The following is a 17,268-nucleotide window of genomic DNA, read 5'->3' on the forward strand; positions in this document are numbered from 1 at the left end:
TAACTTTTTCCTTCTGAGTTTATTTTTATTAATAATTTGGAGCCTGCTTCCCTGCATTCTACCTGAATTTTCTTTACCTGCCCGCAGAATGATACAATATAAGCTGAACGCATTGTTTGTTACTGGGCTTGGGTCTTAGTTTAAGTGGAAGGGACTGTTGCTACATGGTCTGGCTCCCATTGTCATGTTTAATGTTTCGTGAACATGGGATCGATGGGTATCTGAAAATTGTGGCAAATTTGACACAACTTGGTGCATAGCCCAAGCAATGGCAACTGGTTTTTGCTCTCTGGAAAACGACTTGATATTCCCTTGCAAAGAGCAATATATATACTTTCAAAATTTGTCTCAAATGATCCAAGTGCGCCTCCATAACAAATAGTTAAAGACTTAGCCTCAGATTAATTAATAAATTATTGCAAATATTGGTCTTTGGAAAACCAATGGGAATTAATGACCCAATTGCTCTATGGAAATATTGCAAGAAAATTGATTATTCATTAATATGAACAACTGCAGCTTTCAAACTAATAAGCTATTATTTTTCGGATATGTTGTAACCGTAAAAAATAAGGTAATTTTCACTTTACCACCCTGAAGTTTACCGAGTTTCAGCCTTTAGTACATGAATTTATTTTTTTTGTCTCAGTCGCATACACAAAATTAATTTTCCTACCACTTTCATACCTACTGTCAGTCTTACCATTAATAAATCTATTAACCGCTGACGTGACAGTAAATATGCCATGTAGACCCACTCATACGATGTCGCGTGGTCCGCATATATTATTAACTAACTAAATAAATAAATAAATAAATAAATAGGAAGCTTAATGATAATTCATGTTATGGGAATTTCAAAGAGTTGAAGTGGCTGACATGGCGATGAAGATCGAATTTAGCTCTAGAGGAGGACGAGTTCTCTCAAAGTGTTGACGAGTTCTCTCATGTAGAGGTGTCAAGCGGATGGTGGCCCAAAGACGTATGGCACAAGCCAGCCGTTTAAATGAGGCACGCACGGCACGAGCACGAATATCAATGGGCGTCTTTGGGCACGGCACGAAAACTTGAGCCGGGCGGGATAAAAAATGAGGTCCGATGGACGGGCGGCCCATGGCCGACATGGGCGGGCTTGGCGAGCACGCTTCAAGCACGGCACGAGCCCAAGCACGGCCCACTTAACATTTTTTTCTTTATCAAAAGTCAAAATGCAATAATTTGACATCTAATGTCATTGTTTTTATATATATATATATATATATATATTAATCATAAATATATATTTGATGACTTTCATTTTAGGGAAATTACTTGGGTCCTTAATTAATTAAACATATCAACTACAAATTAATTAAACAACATTGGACTTGATATTTAATCAGTACATATGACGTATACGCTTCTCTTATAATCAAAGCAAGACATTTTTTCACATATAAAATAATAAGTTGTTTAAAGATGAAAAGTTGAAGTAAACTTTGTGGAGTTGGACACTTTTTGCCCTTTGCCATTTCATATTGTTTGGATGTTTGATTGATTAATGTTTTCAAATAGTTCATCATTTATTGCCTCTAATTATATTTTTAATTTGAATTATCTAGTGGAAGAAAAATCAAGTGAAAAAAAATTCAAATTAAATGAATTGGTTCTTGGGCCCGAGTATGGCACGAGCCCGGCCCGGCCCATTTCAATATGGACATGGGCTTTAGGTCGGGCCGAGATCAATGATTTTACTAAATGGGCCGGCACAACACGGCCCGATAAATTAAATGGACCGACCCGGCCCGACATGAAAACGTTAAAAGCATGAGTTTAAATGAGATGGGTCGGCCCGGCATGGCCCGTTTGACACCTCTACTCTCATGTAGGACAAAATCCAGAAAGTTTAAGTGTTATTAGTCTTTTGGATGGTTTTCCTAGTTTCCTGTTATTTTTAGGTTTATTTTCCTCAAAGTGTTGTGGACTAATTAATGCAGGGCACGATATGGAAGTTTGGGTTGTTACTCTTTTTGATGGTTTTCCTAGTTTCCAATTATTTTTATGTTTAATTTCCTTGTGCTATACCTAGCCAAACAAGATATTAGATTTACTTTCCCTTTGTTGTATTCTACTTTCCTGTTTTATGTTTTTCCTAACTCTACTTGGATGAGACTAATGCCTATAAAAGCACTACCATAGACATGTAAATTTCAATTCGAGTTATCAATCAAACCCAAATATTAGAGATTTTCTCTACTCATCAATCCAATTCAGAACCAAATAAAGTTTCTCTGCTCATCTCTTTTGTCTGAACCCACAGCATGCAGATGGTGGAAGGAAGAGTGGATCCCATAGAAGTACCAAAGCTTCCTTTTGATATTATCAGTGAGATTTTGAGCTGGTTGCCTGTCGAGTCTTTGCTAAGATTCAGGTGCGTGTGCAAGCAATGGTGTTTGTTGTTGACTCAAGACCACCTGTTTATTGCCATACATAGCCACCGGGCCAGTCGTCTGATACTTAAACGTATGTCAAGCCCAGGACATATTCTTTATGACAAAGACTTCAAGTTTCTTTATCATTTGTCGGGAGGCTTGCTAATGGAGAAGAGCCTAAAAAATTCTCGAGTCTACAGAATCAGAAATCCTGTAACCCATCAAGTGCTTTACTTGCCTGATGCGCATGAGGGTACGGACCAAATCGACATTGCATTTAATTCATTCACTCAAGAGTGTAAAGTGGTATGTGTTCATGGTGAAGACGGAGAAGAAGTCGGTTTTGAAGTTCTAACAGTTGGAAAGGATGAGCAATGGAGACCCCTCAAACACCCAAACCAAGACTTGCTAAAGCAACATGGCAAGCAGGCGCTGAAACAAAAATATTGGCCAGCAGCTTGCAAGGCTAAAGGGCTTGGCCATTTCACTCAACTTATTTCAGACGGGAAAGATTTGTACATGGAAATTCAATCTCTTGAAATCTGGAATGAACGTTTCACTACTAATACTGTGCCCCGGGGATTTTTTGCAGACTTGAATGAAGTTTCGGTTTTAACTTGGAATCACTGTCTAGCTGTTCGCAATATAACAGAGGAGAACCTTAATGTCTTGGTGTTAGAGGACTTCAAGGAGCACAAATGGAGTCAAAACAAGATCATCGTTCCGTTGACATTTTTAAAGGACCACCCGGAATGGAAGGACGAAATTGTTCATGCCATTGGCATACCTAAGTCTGGTGTACTGCAATTGGCTATTAATTATGTTTACACAGACGGTATTACTAAAACAATAATACTTGTTGACTATGATATGAGTAGCCAGACAGTAATACATAAGCGCAAACTTCCACTGCCCTTTCCACATCCATTGCCTGAATCTTGTTGGCATAACCCAAGCCTGGTAGCTCTTAAAGGAATGAAATCAGAGAAGGCTGGCTTTTCTCCTGGTGATGGCTTTTTAATCTTGCTTTTATAGCTTTAAAAATGTAACAACCCTGCAAGAATAGTTACAGATTGTGGGAAGTTATTGTCTTTCATGCCCATGGTGATTTGAGCCTGTAACATCTGGTCACAATTTGTGCCCGTAGTTTACAGATGACCTGGACCGGTTTTGGTAGTTGTTAATTCGTATATGTTTTTATTTGATTCTTTGTATCCCATTAGTCTCCATTTTCTTCTTTCTTTCGGTCTTTATCTGAATCTGGGAATTCCATATAGCCAATTCATAAGAGCTCATGTTGATCAAGCTGTGTCTAATTCAATTTGTAGCAGTAAACTACATACAATAAATGTTATTAACATTTTATACAAATTGCAAAGTAAGGGTTTCAATTTCAAGGAGTGGAGCCTCCAAGAGGTTCCATAGCTTCAATAAGCATTTCCCTGAACCTCACCAAATTAACCTTGAGATTCTGCCCATCAACATACACAGCCCTGGCAGCCTCATAGCCCTTCAAGAATATGTTGGAAGTTTGAAAGCAAATGTCCCACATTGCAGAAAACAAAAGGTTCCACATGCTTTATAAGCATGAAACCTTAACACCAATTAAATAAGATTGGTGGGCTGATGGGCTTGGTAGTGAAGGCTATCTGCACGTTTATACAGTTTTCATATTTTGTTGCTGTCTACATTTTAGAGTTGTGTATTAATATAGTGATCCTATAGTATAAGACATTTACTGATTTTTCCTAACAGAATATAGACATGGCCATAGACAATAATAATGCGTGAATTATCCTCTGGTTTAATCTTGTACTCCAAGTAACGCAATCCCATTTCACTCGCTGGTCCACCATAATAGTTTTCTGAAGGCCAATCTAGCGCCAGTGGTACCACTTGCACCAGCATGCCCTGGCTGGTAAGAAGAGTGCATTTGTAAGGCCAGCACCATGAGCTCCAACCATGACACTACACAAGTTCACCAATCCAGAAAACATGTCCAAATTTGATGTCTGGGTAGGTGTTGCAGCGATGACTTGAAAGCCTAATTGTTCCATCATTCCACCATTTTATCTTCATTCAAAAACTTCCTTGTTTTGCAACGAGATATGAGAACTAGTGCTGGTTTTTTATTCATCTGATCCGATACATCCTTCATTTTCAGCATGTATGATTCTCTTAGGAACTGCTTGAACCCAAACATTAACCTCCAGGAATTTCTGTAGAATTTAGAGCTAAGTTGTCATGATATATATGACCCTGTGACAGCTCCAGGATATCCCTGAACACTTCCTTTCTCAACTGGATTTATAAACATCATAACTGAACAATGTTGATAGAATGCGTTCGTACTTGCTAACCCACCAACACTTAAAATCAGTTATGACAAACTGAAGGTGGGATTGAAAGTGCCGGGACGTGATGAACAAGGGGATGATGATTTGATTGAACTCATGAAATACATTTCCTGTGAAACCCCCAGAGGAAAAAACCACAGCTGGGACTTTGTGAGTAAAATTGCAAGCTGCTGGAATACTAGTGTTTCCATGTAGTATTTTCACTCGAGTCACAGCCTTCATTGCAGTCTGATCCTCTTTCCTTGCATATGGCTGAACCTTGTGTTCATCTTGGGCTTGATTGGATGGTATGTAAACTGTTAAGGCATTCTTGTCAATTATAACTGGTTTATTAGCCAGACACACTTCAGAGTAAGGTCAGAGTGGCAAGAAAATCCGGTTGTTTTGAGATGTATTCGATCTTCCCCTGCAGTATGCATATTCATTAATCTTCATAATCTTACATGACTTAACACAAACAAAATCAGCAATCATGTATTTGATCTGTCAACCCCTTTTTGTAACAGTTGGTTAGACTTATGCTGTATTAGAAAGCAAGTAAATCAAACCTCTAGCTAGTCTTCCGAAGAGAAACTTGAGAGGCTCTTCCACTCCAATGCCTTTATCATCCTTTCTAGTGTGGTCAGTACCATCCCAATTGGATAGCTGGTGCTTCCATTCAATTTCATTCTCAAATTAGTCAATTCAATGGCTATAGAAAAAAACAATCACCACCTTAAGTCTCACATCGGAAACTTGACTAAATAAAATGCAATATATAATGAATAGTTCAACTACTAATATCACTGAGGCTTCTTATGATAAAACTCCACACCTATTGGGCTTTGTAGGTAGTTAAATTGGGGACAATATCGGTGTTGTTGTAGGCTGGCCGTCTCTCTGAAATTTAACATGGTATCAGAGCGAATTGATTGACTAGACCTGAATTGGACATTTACCCTTGCTCAATATGTGGTGGCTTAAATGATTGACTCTAATGTAGTGGCTTTATGTGTGGCTCACGATGTGGTGGTCCCACGTGAGGGGAGGTGTTGAAGAATATAAATCCCACATTAAAAACTTGACTAAATAAAATACAATATATAATGAATAATTCCACTATTAATATCACTGAGGCCTTCTGTGATAAAACTCCACACCTATTATCAATGTTGCTAGTAGTGGACTGTCGACCTATCTCTTTGAAATTTAACAACCATGGCCTAACTAAAGAAATGTTACTTGTACACACTTGCATGTACCAAAGGGGTTCATATTGGAGGTAATGCAGCATAAAGCAAACCAATTGTAAGTAACCAAATCACTGAAATTGCACCAAGCACCCCTGTTTTGGTCTCCTTGGTCAACCTTCATTGATCCAAAATCCTTTCATGGTATGTTTACTAATCCGTAATTGGATTAGGAGGAATTGAATTGATGAGGAGTTGAATTAAAGAGAATTAGATTCCGGATTCCTATTGAAGTTGTTTACTAAACCATATGGATTGAGGGGAGTTAGATTCTGGATTCTTATTGAAGTTGTTTACTAAATCATATGGAATTGGGGTAGGAGTTGTTCTAATTACTAAAATGTCCTCGCTGTTATGTTAAAGTAGATGACAAATTTAGAATTTTTAAAATTGTGTGAGGATATAATGGGTAAAAAGGATGAATTCCTAATAGGTTAGTTCTCCAAGAATCAGAATACCACATCCCACCCAAGAATTGAATTCCTCCAAAATCAGGAATTCAATTCCTAATTTTGTGTGGACCCACTTACTTTTCAATTCCTTGATGTGAAGTAAACACAGAATCCTCCATATATGGAATTCAATTCCTGATGAGAATTCCAATTCTTGATTAGTAAACACACCATCAAAGTTTTCAAGTCAAATATGAAACAAACAAGAAGAAGACAACCTAGAAACATCCTGCTATCTATAATTCAAGTGTCCAATATTATTTTCAGACTGCGCAATTTTGTTTCTTTCCACTTTCTTAGCCTGCAGCCATCAACTCTTTTTTTTTTTTTTTTTATTCCTAATTATTTATAATAATATAATAAACTTGTAAAATAGAGCGACGTGTGCTAAACCAATTTTTGGTTACTTCTGCTGGATTCAAATAAACACAATATATTTGTTAAGGGTCGTTTGTTCTTCATTTTTTATTGCTCAATAGTTCAATTTGCTTCAAAATAGGCAGCTTGGACTATGAGATGAATAAGCCTATGGACTTGAGAATGACAATAAACTCTATCGGTCTATCTCATACATAGCATTAAAACGAGATAAACAAGATAAGGAAACTATAGAAGAGAACTTTGGGCAGCATTTATCAGGATTCATCATTGGACTGATTCCAATTTCTGTTTTTCTTGTGTTTACTAAAATATATTGGTATTTTGAGTTATTCCAAAACCTGACTTCCCTTGCGTTTACTAACACATAAGGAAACTATAAAACTTTAAATAGAGAACTTTGGGCACCTTTTATCAATGGCCATTGGAGTGATTCCAATTCCTATTTCTCTTGTGTTTACTAAAATATGGGTATTGAGTTATTCCAAAACCTAACTTCCATTAAATTTACTAACACATGAGGAATCAAAAAATTATGTAGATTCTATATTAAATCTGTAATCAAATACCTAAAAAATATGAATGGGATTAACAAGGGAGAGTAGTTAATCCTATTCCAATTCCCTTATTTCCCTATCTAAGTTCCCTGATTTATGGCTTCTCTTCTTAATTCCTGATAAGTAAATATATTGTTCGGGCCCACTTATTTAGAGGAATTAAAAATTGGTTATATCAATCTTAGTAAGATTTGGTTTTCTTTTACCAATAGGATTTGGATGACTTGTTTTAGTATACTTTTTGGGAGCCTATAAATTCAGAGATTTAAGTTTGGGTGTTTTAGAACACAGAAGAGAGACAGTGAGAGCCAAAAGGTTTGAGAGTGATCTTCACGGGTTTAAGATACAGTGTACGAGCTCAGGTTTGGGACAAAAATATTAAGTGGCTATTCTTATTCTTATTTTGTTTTCTCATACATAGTCTCTCAATGATCTGAACCATTTATTTATTTTTGTGTCCTCATTGAATGATCAGTGACAGCACAAAAATTCATTTAAATCGAAAATCGTTGGATAATCTAACTATTTTGCCAAATTTAGGAAGACAAGGGGGAACATAGTATTAATAAGCATATGGCAAACGTAGATTGGGCCAGTTGGCCATAACAGTGAACTTGCCGTCTTACACCCAAATTCGAGCCCCCTTCCACGGAGATTAGATTAATTTAGAGTAGTTTACTGTTTGTGTCAAAAAGTATTAATGCATATATATATATATATATATATATTCAAATTAACATGGTGACATATACATATGAATAAGAGCGTTGAAGTGTTAACCAGTTAGTTGTTAATATAACTATTAAATTAGTACTCATTCATGTTCAATCCATTATGTTATATCTCATGATCTACACTGTTCAATTTTTAGGTCTTCATTCGATGACGATACTTGCCCAAATCAACCAAATCAGAAATCAGAATGCGTTCAAGTAAGTTAATATACTTTCTCTCTCGTTGATCATCGTTCATTCAAAACAGTTATAATTGTATAATCAATAGAAATTTCATGCCTCAAATCAATAACTACCGAGTAAAAAAATTATATCATCTAAATGACTTCATATAACTTTATGGTACACAGGTTGGAGATGGCGCATTGCTACCAAAGAAATAAAAGGAGAACAGAACCTCTCCATTGCTACCTGTTGACCTACCAAAGAAATAAGAGGAGGAGAGTGAACCCCGTAAAAGCATCAGAGCTTCCCTTTGATGTCATCACTGAGATTTTAAGCTGCTTGCCTGTGGACTCTTTGCTAAGGTTCAGGTGCGTCTGCAAGCAGTGGTTTTCGTTGATTCAAGACCTCCAGTTCATTGCAAAACACATGGATCGAGTCCGTCCTCTGCAATTCTCCTATGCATTAATCAAACAAGAAACTAAAAAATTAGAAGCTGTGGTTGATGAAAATTTCAAGGTCCTTGAGGTTTGTTCTGGCTTGTTTTTGGAGAAGAGTCTTAATTCTCAAGTTTGCCGGATCAGAAATCCTGCAACTCATCAAGTACTTTACTTGCCTAATGCACATGAAAGCGCAGAAATAAAGGACTTTGTTTTTAATCCATCGACTCATGAGTGTAAAGTGGTATGTGTTGGAGAAGCTGGTTTTCAAGTCATAACTGTTGGAAAGGATGAGCAATGGAGACCTCTGAAGCGCCCTAACCAAGATGTGCCTCAACAACATAGCAAGAAAGCACTAAACCTAAAATATCTGAAAGCAACTAACAAGGCAGAAGGGATTGGTCATTTGGTTATATTTATCGTTGACGGGAACAATTTGTGCCTGGAAATTCAATCTCTTGATATCTGGAACGAATGTTTCACTACTACTGCGGTGCCCCGGGGATTTTTAGTAGATTTGCGTAAAGTTTTGATTAGCTATTGGAATCAATGTGTAGCTTTTGCAGAAATCGCAGAGGGAAAGTTTAACATGTTGGTGTTAGAGGACGTGAAGGAGCACAAATGGAGTAGAAAGCAGATCACTGTTCCGTCGGAATTTTTAAAGGATCAGAATCTTCCGAATATGAAAGCTAGTAAATTTATTGTGTGTGACATGAAGAAGGGGATAATTAAGGAGGTCATGTATTTAGAGAATGGGAAGAAATATTTAACTTCAACGCAGTACAAGCCAAGCCTGATAGCTCTTAAGGGAATGCAATCAGAAAGGGCTGGAGTGGAAGTGGAACTATGATCATGTATATAGGCATATTAGCAACTTGGTGGCGTAGCAGGAATGAAAACTGAGACAGCCCATATCCAATTCCATTATGCATGATGAGACGGCCACAAGCTTGGAGATTAGGTGGCTGGGAATATGGTGGTGCTCTGGTGGTTTGATAACACAATCAATTTTGGGGTTTTTAGGTTACACTCATAATTATTATTTAGGGCTTCTTAAATCTAGGTCCAAAATGATTAGCTATTATTGGGTTTAGTCCATGCATTTTTTGTTTCAGATGTAGGTCCTTAGAGATTTATTACTTTTTTTGTTATTTCGATTTTACCCTTCGAGTTAAATAAAGAATGACAGGACCCGTCCCGAATTTCCCGAACCCGAGATAAACCTGCGGAGACCCCGGCATCACACCTACGCCGGTTCACTCCTTAAATCTATGTCCTCGTTTACAGAGAGGAATTAAGGGCACGAGACTTTCTGCAAATTTGTGAGTCTCCTCATATATTGAACATTTCCCAAAATATTTACCTGCATAAAACGCATTTTATAACCCAACCAGCAGCACGCACAATAAAATCTCATGCAATTTACACAAATGGTCTCCGGCCTTCAAATGATTCTAGCAGAACTACCCACAATATTTTTAAAATAAATTAATGCATCAAACATGCATATAATAAATTCAAAATCTATTTATGCACACCTTCACTCACTCAGTCTATAGGACCAATCTCAATTCAACCAAGTTTCAGGACCAACAACAAGGTCCGAACCAATCTCAATAAGACCACCTAAGTGGGGTCTAATCTGTGGCTGCACCTAGTAACTTCAGGCTGCCTACGTACCCTACTAAGGGATCAAGCCACACGTAGCTCTTTCGTATCTATCCTGGCTCCTAATATCAAATAAGCCATTACAGCCATACAAATTCATATATTCTAGGATTTATCCATCACAACACACCAAACACAATCACAATATCACCCCTCATACGACGGGACGCACCCGGCCTCGTATGGGAGCAACACGCCGGCTAATCCAAAGACGCGTGCGACCTCACACCGGGCCTAGCTACATTCTCACCAGCCCTCACACAATCATATCTCCCCTCATACGTCGGGACGCACCGCCACGTATGAGGTCATCAACACGCCGGCTAATCCAAAGACGCGTGCGACCACACCGGCTACATTCTCACCAGCCCTCACACTGCTCACTTTGGCCTCGGCTACATTCTCACCAGCCATCATATTCACTTTGGCTCGCATTCTCACCACCACACGGTTTAAAGGCCTCAACATAATCACAATATGGGGTACGTGGGGTAGTGCGTATAGCACTGTAAACTAACATTCGATTGCTTTATTTACCTTTATATACAAACACACAATTAAATATATAATATATAATTTCTACTCCTATACAGACCTCAACCCTGGTATAACATCTGATAATTCCGCAATTTAAAATCATATAATAATATCCTAAATTCACGTATAAACCATTTAACTCAACAATGCTCAAGACCTGTCACTAAGGTCATTCTAACCCTCCTGGGATGGTAGAACCATAACGAAAGTCTAGAGGTCAACCCGGGTCAAACTACTCAAACTTGGTCAAACAGGCCCGCGGGGCCCACGACCTCCAAATTATGATCCAAAAGTTCCTATAGGTTCTACAAGGTCTAGGACACACGTCCTGCAAGTTTGGTCCAGATTGGACGGTCGGATCGCTCTCGATCGCACGATAGGACGGTCACTAAAACCCTAACCCTAGGGTTGGCATTTTCGAGTATCCGGGACTCCATTTACTATCCATCGAATCCTACACGGTCTGGTAATACCTAGATCAACATATTATAACCCAGGACCATCCAACAGTCCAAACCTAGCGAACCCGGAAAATACGCGATATGCGATATCCGTTCGGGACTCTAACGGTACCCAAAATGAAATCCGAGCACACCTAATGCGCTCGTGACATCGAGAGGATCATAGTGGGACAAAAATGCCCCTCGCCCACGCCGGCAGCGCGTGGGTGTCTAAAGCGATATCGCATCGCCGGAAAACTTCCAAATCGTGAGCCAAGACTCCTACCCTAGGTAATACACCTAATTTGGAGTCACTTTTGTTCTTGGGCATACCCCAAAAATTGACCGGAGGTGGCCGGAATCGCGATCGCAAAATTGGCCGAATTTCAATTCGTAGATCGAGCTACTTAGCCTCAAAATTTATGAAATCCTACCCAACCATCAGCTAGAGCTCGGAAAATAGGTGAGAAACCATACCTCACTTGCCGGAATCGGTGGCGGACGACGGAGAACGAAGCCGCGAGTTTCGCAAAAAGCGTTTTCTTCTATTTTCGCGAAATCCCGGCTGGCGAGACCCTGGGGTAGGAAGAGGATGGCGGCCGGTCATTTTGGTACCGACCCGTCAAGTTTGGTGGCGGACAAGAGCACGGCCAAAACGTGGCGGCTATTCCCGTCGTGAAACCGAGGAGAGAGAGGGAGACGCGCGGAGAGAGAGAGAGAGACGGGGGTAATTCCGTCTTTTTAACCAAAAATCCTATTTTCAAATCTTTACGATTATGCCACTGAGCTTCATTGACCATATCTCTTTCGTTACAACTCCGATTCGAGCTCACTACGTGTTTACGGACTCATCTCACCGTGCTCTACACAACGGTATAACCGAAATTCCCAAATTCCTTCCGGATAAGAAAATGACTAAAATACTCCTATCCCACGGGTAATTTCTCAATTCCACTTAAATAAATTAAAACATGGGATAAATTTGGGGTCGGAGTGTTACAAAGAAAACACATTGAAAATCTGAATTTGATGCATTATTTCGTTGTAATTGAATTTCAAAATTTAAATTTTGAATTCTTTCCTTTAAAATATTGACCTAATATATGGATAAAATATAATTTAATCAATGAAAAGTAAAGACCCACATATTATACCAATCGATTTAATAAGCACCCACATGAAATTATGTATTTGCCATATATGTAAATAGTGTTATTATTAGCAAAGAAAAAAACATAGTGATAAATCGTATTACCTATAAGTCAGGAACATAAATTAGAAGACTACCTATAAGTTGGGAATATAAATTAGAAGACTACTTATAAGTCAGATACAAAAATAGACAAATAAAATTATATGTTACCTATAAAAAATAAAAAAATAAAAAAATAAAGCTTAATTACTGTTTCATCCCATGGAACTAGGGCTAGCAATGGATCGTGTCGTGTCGGGTTTGTGTCGTGTCAGGATTATATACATGTTAGGAATGCTCAACCCAAACCCAACTCGTTTAATAAACATGTCATGCACAGGTTGACCCGTTAAGTTCTCGTGCGGGTTTCGGGTAGTGTCGTGTTGACTCGCTAAGTGGTAGCAACTAGAAGACATTAAAAAAAATAGAAAAATGAAGAATAAACAAATAAATAGGTTAGTGGGTTGGCGGGTTACATAGGTATTTAAGCGGGTTAATAAGCATTTTAACGGGTTGGTGGGTTGACTTGTATGACTCGTTTTGTTAAACGGGTTACATAGGTATTTTAGTGGGTTGGCCAGTTGACCCAAAACCCACCGTTTATTAAACGAGTCATGGCGAGTTGACCCGAAAATTACCTGAATTTTAATTGTGTGGGTTGAACCCTCTAAATTCTCGTGCGAGTTTCGAGTCTTGTAACGGGTTCGCCCGAAATTCCCACCCCTACCTAGAATGGACGCTCAGTCTCACTTTACCACTTGAAACTGAAATTTTCTTAATTAACCCCTGAATCTCTAAAAATTGCTGAAATTTTCTCACTTTACCACTTCCTTCCACAAAACTGTAAAGTGTGCTGACATGACATGGAATTTTAGTAATTTTACCTCATCTATTGTTTCTCTTTGCCTCTCTCTCACTCACACTCCCACTGCCTCTCTCATATCTCATCTCCCCTCCACTCCTCGACCCTACCCCCATTGCACCCTACCCCACCCCTCTCTCTCGTCTCTTTCCTCTTCTTTCTTCTATCTACCTCTATCCCCTCCCCTCACTAAACCCAGCCTCCACCCCAGACCCAACCCCCACCCCAGACCTAACCTTCCTTGGAATTACTCAACAAACCCAAACCACCATCACCCACCACCTTAGCTATCATCACGCACCATGTCTTCTCAAGAGACACCACCTCGTGACATAGGGCTTTTCAATGGGCTTGGGCTGGGCCTGGCCGAGCCAAGTTTTTTTAGAAAATTCAAAGCCCAAGTCCGACCCATGGGCCGAGCTTGAGAAAGCCCATCGAGCCGGGCCGGGCTAAGCCCAACAGGCCTATTTCATTCAAAAAAAATCATAAACTTAATAATAAGGGTATTTTAGTCCAAATTTGAGATTAAACTCACTTAATTCCAATATTTTCACATCAAACCAAATTCATAAAACACCCAATAAAGTCACACAACTTAATAAGATTTTTCACACAAATAATAAAACCAAGTATTATTTTTGAGATTCTTACATAATTAGACCGTAATACGTTTAAAAAAAATAATAAGTATCAAAAAAAAAAAATTTAAGGATGGTATGAATAAATATGCAAATATTTGGTGATGTGTTCAAGAAAAACATAATTATATTTGGTGGTATGATTATGTTTTGTGATATGATTATATTTGATGATGTGATATGTTGTTCATCTTATATATATATATATATATATATATATATATAATTGTTGAATTAATAATTGACACAAATTAATGTGCTAATCATCCAATTATAAACTAGAAATCAGTAAAGAAAAGTAAATGAAATGAAACAAATTATATATGTGATTTAAGTGACATAATCCTAAACCTAAACTCTTATATATACATAATTGTATATGTATGCGGGCCTAATGGGCTGGGCTTTTGTGGGCGGGCCAGGCCAAGCTTTCTTGGGCTTAATCGGGCCGGGCCTATGGTTTGGACTGGGCTAGGCTTTAGACACTCAAGCCCAAGCCTAGTCCAGCCCAAGGTGGGTCGGGCCATCTCAAAGCCCATAACGGGCCGGGCCGGATTTTTTTTCGATGGGCTAGGCGGGCCCTCATCAGCCTATGAGCCCGCGGGCCAAATGATGAGGCATATCGTGAGGCAGAGACATAGAAACGGTGCTTGCTTAGATTAGGGCCATGCCGAGAATGGAGGTGAAGACTATGGTTGCCCAAATTCTAACTTGTACAGGCATGAAGTTATTGGTCTCATCTCACATGCTCAAATTTCGCATTGGATTCCATTTTTGCAAGCTAGGAAACTCCACAACGATTTGCAAGCTTGCTAATGCTTCCAATTTTGGGCCTTTGGGGCTGGTTGGATAAGGAGGGAAAGTTTGTCATTGTGGAAGGGCGGGTATAGGGCAGAGGTTGCTGAAGAGAATATGGGGAGCAGCTGTTGATGAGATTTTTTTTTTAATTTTGAGTTTAAAGATTTTTTAAATATATCTCATATTCAATTACGTACTCATCACACACAAGGAGCTAAAATTACTAAAATGTCCATGCCACGTTAGCACACTTAATGGTTTTGTGGACCGAAATGGACGGAAGTTGTAAAGTGAGAAAATTTCAGCAATTTTAAGTGATTCATGGGGTTAAGTGAGAAATTTTCAATTTCCGTTTCAGGAGGTAAAGTGGGACCGAGCGTCCGTTCCAGGGAGTGAAACAATAATTAAGCCTAAAAAATAGGTATATAAAATACTATTACACATTGTCAAAAGTATGCAGAAAAAAAAAGACATACATATACCTATGCGCAATAGGACAATATACCAACACCACAGAATATGGATATGTTAACATAGAAAAAAATAGATGAAGAAAATAAGAAGATGGAGAACGGAGAAGAAGGGAATAAGAAATGGAGAACAAAGAACTAGAAAGCAAAAGATGGAGACGAAGAACAAGAAAGAAAAACGTGCAGATGGTTATAAGTTAAATTCAAGGAGAAGTTGCATCTCAAAAATAATAAATTGTCCTAAAATTATGGGATTTATTAGCCTATGTATATCCCTATATTAAAATCATAATAAAATCTCATAATTATTGTCCTATAAATTAATTTTTATAAGATTTATCCTTCAAGGGCATAATAGGAACAACTACATAATCTAAAAATAATAGGGTTAAATAATTTTTTGGTCACTGGGTTTTACACGAAAATTTAATTTGGTCACTAGGAAAAAAATTTAGCCAAATTGATAGCTGTGTTTCCCAAAATTTACAATTTATAGACATTCCTTTAAGTGCATTTGTTATTTTTATTTTGTTTTAGGAAGCACGTCCAGCCTTCTTCCTATAACTCAATTAGGGTTTATAAATTGGGAGAAATCTTAGGTTAAAATCGAAATTGTGAGGTATAAGGAAAATCGAAAAACCAAACAAAATTAAAATGAAATCAGCAACTTACCAATATATTCTCAAAATTAAAAAAATTAAAATACCTACCAAAATATTTTAGTGCTCTATATAACCTTAATTACGTCTCCTTGTCATCCGAAGTCACAATGTGGTTCTCACTCAAACAATTCAAGCTTCAATATAGCATCCAATATGTGACCATGTAACTCACACTTTCGATTTCAACCCAATATTTCCCCCAATTTGTTAAACGCTAATAGCACAATGTACCATAACTCGTTGAGTTAGAGGAAGAAGACTGAATGGGTTTCCTAAACAAAATAAATAAAAATTGCACTAAATGGAAGTTAAAGGAAGATAATGGAATGTCTATAAATTTTAAACTTTGAGAAACACAATGACCAATTTGGCTAACTTTTTTTTCTGAGTGACCAAATTGAATTTTTATGTAAAACCCATTGACCAAAAAGGCATTTAACCCAAAATAATATTAATAGATCTACATTAGAAAATACAAAAAAGGAATGTAATCCTATTTGACATAAAAGTCAAAGGAGTTATATCAACAGCAACAAAATGCAAGGATTAAACCCAATTTATGTTCTCAATTTTGAACTTATCCCAAATTTTCTATATTTTTTTTCATAATTACTATATCAAATGATAAATTCATTTTTAATAAATGTTGCAATTTAATTGTTTAACATTAACAACAAGGAAAGAAGAACAAAACTCAAAACCCAATTCTCTGAAAGATCCAATTCGCCATAGGATCATTTCATTAAACTTAAGTGAAGTTACTATTCAGATGAATTATGTGACTAATATGGAGGTCCACATCTGTAGTTCATATATGACACCCTCACCATAAAACGACTCGTACAAAGTAACCTTGTGGCACATGAGCCTGGGACCCACATCTATGGGTTTGCTGAAGAAAGAGCTTTTATGAATGTCCTTCGTTTTCTTAACCTCTTTTTGCTTTTAATACAAGAGATAATCTACTTTAATCTAATCTAAACTACGGGGAGCGACTTCTTTGGGATCTTAGTTGGGATGCCTATGCCAAAGTTTCTACGATCGTGCGTGAGACCGCTCTATTATTGTAATGGCGTGATAAATAGACGGGATTCGAACTCGAGTGCAAAGTGGGGAGTACATCCGCTCTAACCAACTTAACTAAGGCCATATCAACTTGTTTTCTTAACTTTAAATCTCTTGAATTGTCGTGATAAGTAGGCGAAATTCAATTGAGGATCGTTGGTTTTTTATGTCAAATAAAATAGTAATTATTTTCCTTATTTATTCCAAATAATTAAG

At 37.8% G+C, this 17,268-nt stretch overlaps 2 protein-coding genes and 1 pseudogene across 2 annotated transcripts; 2 read left to right on the plus strand and 1 right to left on the minus strand.

Moving 5' to 3' along the window:
- Positions 1-2,306: 2,306 nt before the first annotated feature.
- Positions 2,307-3,446, plus strand: LOC148918919 (putative F-box protein At1g50870). The gene has a single exon (XM_089048734.1). It carries the CDS (start codon positions 2,307-2,309, stop codon positions 3,444-3,446), a length of 1,140 nt encoding a protein of 379 aa, XP_088904860.1.
- Positions 3,447-3,804: 358 nt separating this feature from the next.
- LOC148918920 (alpha-1,3-arabinosyltransferase XAT3-like) lies at positions 3,805-5,242 on the minus strand (annotated as a pseudogene).
- A 2,896-nt stretch (positions 5,243-8,138) lies between these two features.
- On the plus strand, positions 8,139-9,821 carry LOC148918921 (putative F-box protein At4g09190). Its single transcript, XM_089048735.1, has 3 exons — positions 8,139-8,166; positions 8,256-8,316; positions 8,469-9,821. Exons 1-3 carry the CDS (start codon positions 8,139-8,141, stop codon positions 9,568-9,570), a joined length of 1,191 nt encoding a protein of 396 aa, XP_088904861.1. The 3' UTR covers positions 9,571-9,821.
- Positions 9,822-17,268: the final 7,447 nt, after the last annotated feature.

The sequence above is a fragment of the Prunus mume genome, linkage group LG3 (assembly GCF_029339155.1).
Source record: "Prunus mume cultivar Tortuosa linkage group LG3, ASM2933915v1, whole genome shotgun sequence".
Lineage (NCBI taxonomy): Eukaryota > Viridiplantae > Streptophyta > Magnoliopsida > Rosales > Rosaceae > Prunus > Prunus mume.

Bases quoted from the DNA above. Each gene is read 5' to 3' on its own strand.
- LOC148918919 (XM_089048734.1), top strand. From the start codon at position 2,307: ATGGTGGAAGGAAGAGTGGATCCCATAGAAGTACCAAAGCTTCCTTTT.
- LOC148918921 (XM_089048735.1), top strand. From the start codon at position 8,139: ATGAATAAGAGCGTTGAAGTGTTAACCA. The intron at 8,167-8,255 runs GTTAGTTGTTAA...TTCAATTTTTAG, and splicing joins GAGCGTTGAAGTGTTAACCA to GTCTTCATTCGATGACGATA. The intron at 8,317-8,468 runs GTAAGTTAATAT...TATGGTACACAG, and splicing joins AGAAATCAGAATGCGTTCAA to GTTGGAGATGGCGCATTGCT.